This window comes from Vanessa cardui, chromosome 11, assembly GCF_905220365.1.
Source record: "Vanessa cardui chromosome 11, ilVanCard2.1, whole genome shotgun sequence".
In the NCBI taxonomy this organism is placed as follows: Eukaryota; Metazoa; Arthropoda; class Insecta; order Lepidoptera; family Nymphalidae; genus Vanessa; species Vanessa cardui.
The window spans coordinates 7,109,508-7,117,406 of NC_061133.1; the positions used below are offsets into that span (position 1 = coordinate 7,109,508).

General features: G+C 29.3%; 1 protein-coding gene across 1 annotated transcript; it reads right to left on the bottom strand.

Annotated features, from left to right (window-relative positions):
• Positions 1 to 707: 707 nt before the first annotated feature.
• LOC124533425 lies at positions 708 to 7,239 on the bottom strand. Its single transcript, XM_047108671.1, has 5 exons — positions 7,081 to 7,239; positions 6,071 to 6,199; positions 4,711 to 4,899; positions 3,956 to 4,078; positions 708 to 2,694 (listed from the first exon to the last, which is right to left on the bottom strand). The coding sequence occupies exons 2-5, from the start codon at positions 6,185 to 6,187 to the stop codon at positions 2,620 to 2,622; spliced, it is 504 nt and encodes a 167-aa protein (XP_046964627.1). The 5' UTR covers positions 6,188 to 6,199; positions 7,081 to 7,239; the 3' UTR covers positions 708 to 2,619.
• Between the last annotated feature and the right edge of the window lie 660 nt (positions 7,240 to 7,899).

Genomic DNA, 7,899 nt, shown 5'->3' on the forward strand with positions numbered 1-7,899 from the left:
AAGTACCGCCGAACTTTTGAAAGGATTGATATTTTCTTGGATGCCGCTTGTACCATAGACTCGATTTGTTGTCCAAAGTTGAGGTTAGAGGTGACGGTAATACCTAAAAGCCCTAGATGGTCTGTGATCGGAAAGGATACACCTTCGAAGGTGGGTGTTAAATCGAAGCAACTCTTTTTAGCGGAGAAAAGACACGCTTGGGTTTTGGAAGGGTTGAAATGGACAAGATTGGCGTCACCCCAATCGGACACCCACTTCAAAGTCACGTTCACCCGTTCAATCATGGACTCTCTCAAGGACCGTATTTCAACTAAAAACGAGCTAGTCCGTTTATTAATTAATTTATTTTTTTTAACTGACTAGATCGTATTGTACTTATAGCATTAACCATCTACAAATCACGAAAATTTAAAAAGGTTAATAGGGACACGATTAATAATAATGGAAAGACCTCTCTGTACAAGGTGGTAGAGCTCTTGGTATTAGGGCTCTGTGTAAACGCGTTTGCGTGGGTACTATCGACTCATCAGATGTTTTACCGCAAAACACAGTAATCAATATTGTTGTGTTCCGATTTGAAAGGTGAGTAAGTTAGTGTAGAGACACAAGGGATTGTTATTATATCTTACAGCGCCATAGTCTCGACTCCAAGTCCAAGCATAATTAAATGACAATAATAAACTCGGGATATCAAAATAAAATAATAATCCTGTAGATTGTTTTATTTCAAAAGTTATATAGATACATAAAAAATATCATTATCAAAAGGAAGCACAAATTGTTATTCCATGCCCAGCTTTGGCTGGAAGGAAAAAAATATGTGTAGTTTTTTATTTATTACATTTAACTCAAATCAGTATGTAACATATAAATAGTAATAATAATATTTTATTAAGTAATGAGGCTTTATTACCCATTATTATAATATATCTTAGTCTTTTATTAAGGACAGGGGCCGTTCCGTCAGATTCCAAAATGAAATTCAGCCACAGTTTAACAACGGTCTGGTCGACGACATAGATTGTTGAAAAATAAAATTAAAACATCTGCTTAAACATATGTCTTAAATAATGAATATAATATATACAAAAATTAAGTTTTCAATTTGTAATTTGCTGGTTAACAGTAGGCGATACTAATATAGGTCAGGATTTCCCAAACTATAGGTGGCTATAAACCCACTGGTGGGTCGCGGGCGAATATTGAGGGTCCTGTGTGTAGGACGACCTTGTACTAAAACTTTGTTTATTATTTGAAAACTCCATATCGGTAACGGTTAAATTTCCTAGAGGTGGGTCCAGAGCTTTTGAACTAACGTTAGATGGGTCTTAGCCCAGGCACCTTTGGGAACCACTGATATAGGTAATTATGGTTTCGTTGGCTCCGTCCTCTAGACAAAACCATACGAAAATAACTTCATAAAACTTAACCTACTTATTAAATAACAATAAGGCAGTTTATTGTATATAAAAAGAGCGCATCATAAAAAAAATTGCTAAATAATTTCTTGAATATTATCCAATTGAGTAAAATCAGTACAGGTATAATTGGAAAATAATTGTGTTAGAATAATCTTAATATAAATGATTTATTTTTAGGATATAAATTTGTTTAATTGTTGTAATGTAAAAGTTACATGTGTAATAATTAAACATCTTTTTTTCGTTATGAATGGTCTAATAATAACTACAAACCAACGAATGCTATAACTGTTACTAATGACTCAATGCTAATAAGAAATTATTAGACCTGTTGATATCTTCATTTTTTCAAAACCGTAACGTAACTAAAATTTATACTGAACTACATACTTACAAAATGTTTATCCAAAAATCTTTAAAAAGGAACAGAATATAAAAATAAATGCTTGTACGTGTTTCAGAACTTTAACATTAGGTACTTATATAAATCCTATAAAAAACTTTATAAATACTAAACGTTAAAATCATATTATTCGGTAGGTACACTTATACTAAATTATATTCGATTTATGGTATGATTAAATATAAAGTATATACGCTGTTTAATATAGGAAATCTAAGTTTGTGTACAATCTAGAATAATTTAATTGTGAAACAAAACAACATCTAAAGCTTTGCTAAAGGTATAACCTATTTTTTGTGTCGTTAACTAATTGTTTTTGAACGGTTTAATGACACAATTTAGTTTTTAAAATTAATTGTAAAATATAAATAAATAGAAACTGTTCATTAAATATCAATATAAAAATATTATTATGTGCTATTTATTTAATATTTGTAATATTTGCCAAACAGATTTATAAATATTAAATAAATAGAATATCTTTCATGAAAACAACTTCTTTATAAAAATCTTGTAGAGAGGAAGAGTTTTTATTCTTAAAAATCTCTTAAGGCCTTTGCAAGACGGTACTTATACTGTAGATCAAAATATAGTCTTGAAATATTCCATCGTTTTACAATAACAATATTATTACTTCCTCGTTTAGCAAAAGGCAAGCATGACATACAACAGTTGCATATTTAAGCTTATTTGTAAACAGTAAAAAATACTCAAAAATTACAATATTCTTATGCAATTATTAAATTCAGGAACTACCTGCAAACATTTACACTTGTATTTTGTCATGTATAAAAATTAAAAACCGCGATAAGAACGATTCGCCAAGACTGTACTCAGCAAGTAGAGAGCAGCCATGACCAGCCCCATTACCTAAATGAAAAAAAAACTGATTATTTACACTTATCCTTTACTTCAAAAAAAAGGGAAATACAAATCGGACATTTTAAAAATAAGGTTATTAATTTATTAAGGTTATTAATATATTTTATTAAAACGTATGTGTATTAAAACAACAGAAGATGGCCTTTCGTTCAAAGATATTATGCCAAATTCGTTACATAAAAGTTATTTGGGCCGCGTTTAGCGCCAAAACAAATCATTCAGAATTGCACAATAAGGATCTCAGAAGCATATTAACTTCTGGTAGATTTTAATTGAATGTTTATTAAAACAAAAGTTTATCTATTATTCACATATTTTGATTATCCTACGTCGCCAACGTAGCAGACAAACACGAACTCTAATATACTATCACTGGATACTATGAAACAAATGTCTCCATCGCTTATGTCTGTTTCTCGTACCGCAATAATTATGAATTGAGATCACATGAACAAAGTTAATTTTAATTAAGATTATATATACATTTGCTTGATTGCCTATGGTTTACGAATAGTTATTACTTATTTCGACGGTGATTGTTGAAGTAATCGGATATCATACCGACGGTGACCTACACTTGGATGCGCCGCGTTTATTAAATTAAACTATTTTTCATACTTCTAAGGATGTAAGTTTTATTTTATAGCAAATTTGGCTCAGGCAATGCAGGCATATTAAAATATAAGAGCTCATAAATTTTATCTGTAAGTCGTTTGCGTAATACGTTTGATGGATGAAAACATCACATTAGGCTACGGTAAAATATACAAATTTTAAGACACAATTATTGACTATTTTGTTATATTGACAAGTCGTATGAAATCTTTTAAATTAGGGGAAGAAAAATAAAGGACCGAGGATTAATTGTTAGAACTGTAAATTTTACTATAATTAGCATATAGTATTATTTCACTGAAACCTAGACCAAAATTTTGCTAATGTTTATTTTGTTAAACATTCTCATCTTAAGAACTACTAGTCCATTATGATGTCTTAAATTTTCGCGATTATTACTCATTGAAATAAAACTAGTTTAAACTAAGAACTAAGGTAGACGTGACCACGAACGCTGAAAAGTGCTCGAAACGTCGGGATGTTAAAAATAATTAATATACGCGATTAAAATCCGTTTAAACTAGTTTTATTTCAACTACTAGTCCAATTCAAATAAGTCAATAACTATACGGAATAAACATATTGTTATGTTGTTAAGTCTAAACTCGCTAGAAATAATAATAAAAGTACATACCGCCGCCGCTAAATAAGGTTCAAAGTCGCGCCTGTAGCTGCTTTTCTGATGATTAACTTCAATCATAAGAGTGAGACCCGCCGATAAGTACAAAATAAATGCAACGCCGTGATATATCACTTCCTGGAATTGATAACAATTAAATGTAATGATTATTTTCTACAAATGCAAACATATGTATGTATATATTTTGGTAATATTGACAACAATCTAAAATAAAACAGTTATTACCAGTAAAATTATTTAGCAAAAATTGCCGTTCCGAATTCTATCAATGTGTAAAGCATACTTATTTTTCTTACATTCAATTCTGGATTTAGCTTTTGTCGCCAAAATTAGTGATCATAAACAAAAACTACAATTAAACAATGCCTTGAATTTTCGACAGTAAGTGATATTTACATATATTTATAGCTATATATATTTTAAATGGTTATAATATATAATTACAATTATATATTATAACCATTTAAAATATATAATTACAATCAAATTAATTAATTCATTTATTATAATTTATAGTTATTTTCCTTCACCGTAATTTACCTTTTCATAGTATATTTTTGTGAATGAAAATAATTTAGAATATTAATAAATGCCGTATAGCAGTTCTAGAGTTGCACAATTCTTTGGTTTTTTTTTCTTTTGAATTACATAACTCTGATGATTAAATAATGCAATTGTAACTGGAAGCAATATAGTATCAAATATGGAAATAAGCTTACTGGGTTTAAAAATATAAATATCGAACTTACATATAAAGTTTTGGACATGATTGAAGCTGTTGATAATGACATTATACAGGATAGGAGTATACAAAATGTGCCGATTAGGAATGTCACCGAAACTAGTAGGTAGAACAATTCAGGCTTTTGTCCATTATAGCGCACATATCCTGGTTCCAAGTAATAACCAACTACGCCGACACACGCCGCTCCCAACAACTGGAAAAAGATAAAGAAAACATCATTTTAAACAATTACCGGTATTTTTATTTTATTTAATATAACTGAATGTGCATTTAATATAGGTATTTTAAAAGTTCGTTCAGTTTTTAAAAGGGAATGGGAATTAAACGAAAAAACTATTTCTTTATTAAATATAAGACTATATAAAACATAATAACTGAGAAATAAAAAAATATTATTTTTAGAAAAATGAATTATTCTATTTTATATTATATTAAAGTATTAACTTTTATTATACATGTTATCAGTGCAAAACAAATATTAAAGAAAAAAAAGCTTATTGATTATTCAACTAAAAAGGTTTTAAATGAAAGTGATCAATCGTATAAACGGTTTTAGTTTCGCCGAATATAAACAGTGCCTGCTCAATGTTGCGATATGATTCTCTAAAATAGCCGGAGAGCTTGCAGTCGCGCTAAATAAGAAAATTTAAGTACCTCCTCTCATAACAGAAGCGTAAATATCTATAAATATTACTTACAAATATTTTATTTAGTTAACTTTATCCTGACTGACTCTTGTTATTGAAACTATAACCTGTGCTTATCGTGTTTATTTGTCGCAGTATAAAATTATATTACTTATAGTTTATTCCACTGATTAATTCATAAAAGCGGGCTTATTCCAGTAATATATAATATATATTATAATTTATTAGAAAAGGAAAATTACTTAGGTAACTCTAAAAGACGTGCTCCAGAAATGGTCATATTATGGTTATGTATAAAAAATAAACGAAATAACCAATTAAGAAAATATAAATTACAAATTAACGCCTTTGACATTAACATCGCTGGCTGTTTGTCACTTGAGCTCAGCCTCAATTCTCACTCGCGTGTAAAAACAATGACGTGATGTGGACGCTAACACCATTCGGACACAATTCAAGGAAAATCGCAAGGATACACATTCGTATCCTAAATCTAAACTCATTAAAACAACCAATTTAATTAAATTCAAAGTTACTTTAGCTTAAAACTGAAGTAAATATTCATTTGAAATATCGATACTGAAATAATATTAAGACCTTTAATATTAAAACTAATGAAAATATTACACCAAAAAATATTACAGGTCGAAGTAAAAAGCTTATATGATAATTGGCACAAGGCTAGTTGTTTATTTAATTGATTGCATTGCAACTTACCAATTGTGCGAGTTTCAGCAACCCCGGTAGTGTACCGAGGTAGTTGGAATTATAAAATATAGTATTCCCCCCCGTCGTCATAGTGGTCGTCCTCATGATAGTGACGTTGTGAGACATGTTGGAATGACACTGGAATATCATAAGAAAATTGTTATCAAGCATATTCATGAATGGCTAAACAACACATATCGAATATATTTATTACCAAAATAACAAAAGAAGTTTACGTAAATTTAATGAATATTGTTTTAATTATTTCTTAGTAAATGCACTAATTAGTGAACTCAACAATTACATGAATTTAACCTTGATTTCAATATTTTATATTTACTAAAGCTCATAATGCCACTTTCGTTAATTAAATAGGTATATAATTATAGGTTTGAAGTTCTTTTATTAATTTGTTAATATTCGAAGTGATGTATATAAATTCTCCTCTCATTTTATTTTCTCCGAGATCTGTTTTGCAATAAGGTGTCTCATCTCCGAAAACGGATGTCTAGGTCGACATGTTGGCGCCCGCAAGGTTTGTATGCCGAGGCCGCTTGCTCCCGCCAATAAATAAACGCTTTTTAAACATTTCATTTCAAGTTAATAAGACTACTATACGATTACTTATGACGTCATACCATTCAATAAAAATGAAAATAAATATAAAATTACAACAATAGGATTAAGAACATATCTAACACAAGATTACATTATATGTTGTATGGCAGTATAAGTATCGCGATGTTTTTAGACGATGACGCATGTTTGCATTACATATTTAAGTTATTCACGATTATTTTGGATGATTTATAAATAATGAAAAATCTCATTACTCAAACGTTCAAAAAACTCATTTATTTCGAAAACTGTTGGAGCACCGTATAAAGAAATCAAATACAAGGATAACGTTGTTCAATACAAAACATATTTAATATAAACAAGAATGGTAATGAAAATATAAAAAGTTTAATTGGATTATATTTTGTTAATGTTAGTAATGAGTAATCCTTCATACTTACATTTGTCCTCTGCTAAAAACTGAAGATAAATATTAAAAGAAAAGCGCGGATTCCGAGCACTAAGGTAGAGCGCTTGCGGGCGACTGCATTGAGCCATTGACAGAGGGACTGAGTCACTTTTTGTATCGCGCATGCGCAACGTCAGGCTGACATTATGTATACAACAACAATATGTACGATGTACATACACCATCGTCACGAAAATAACTTTATTCGAATATAAACTTAATCAAAGAAGATTTTCAATATCCGTTAGAGCGTTCTACAATATCCAAATACTTTTTTCCATATAATATAGCTTCCAAATTCTGAATACTATAAGAAAATAAGTGTTTAGTACTTACTGTTGAATACTTATGTATCACATAGCTTTACTTTAAAATATTATTTCGATATAGATATTAATCGAAATAATATTGACAATATTAAACGTTAAGGGTCATTCATTAATGAAATCTAAAAAGAAAACAAATATGTACCTATCACATATAATAAATAATATTATATATAGATAAAGTTTAACTTACTAAACTACTACTTACTTCAAATTATTGTTGCTGCATTTCTGTATGATGTCGCAAAACTTTTAAAAGCCTATTTAATGATTTATAAGACTTAAACGAGACTTACGACTAAGTACATATAATATGTGTCTAAACACATACGCATGTTTACGCTATTTCTATCTGTACTTATTATAATGACATTAAATTTAACAAGGATGCTGAGACGTATCTTTATTTTATTCCAATTCCCTGTATAAAGGAATAGAATGAATTAATATAATACACACAGTAATTATTAAATACCTAAAAACTA

Bases quoted from the DNA above. Each gene is read 5' to 3' on its own strand.
- LOC124533425 (XM_047108671.1), bottom strand. From the start codon at position 6,187: ATGTCTCACAACGTCACTATCATGAGGACGACCACTATGACGACGGGG. The intron at 4,079-4,710 runs GTAAGTTCGATA...TATCAATTCCAG, and splicing joins TCATGTCCAAAACTTTATAT to GAAGTGATATATCACGGCGT. The intron at 2,695-3,955 runs GTATGTACTTTT...TTTTTCATTTAG, and splicing joins AACCTTATTTAGCGGCGGCG to GTAATGGGGCTGGTCATGGC.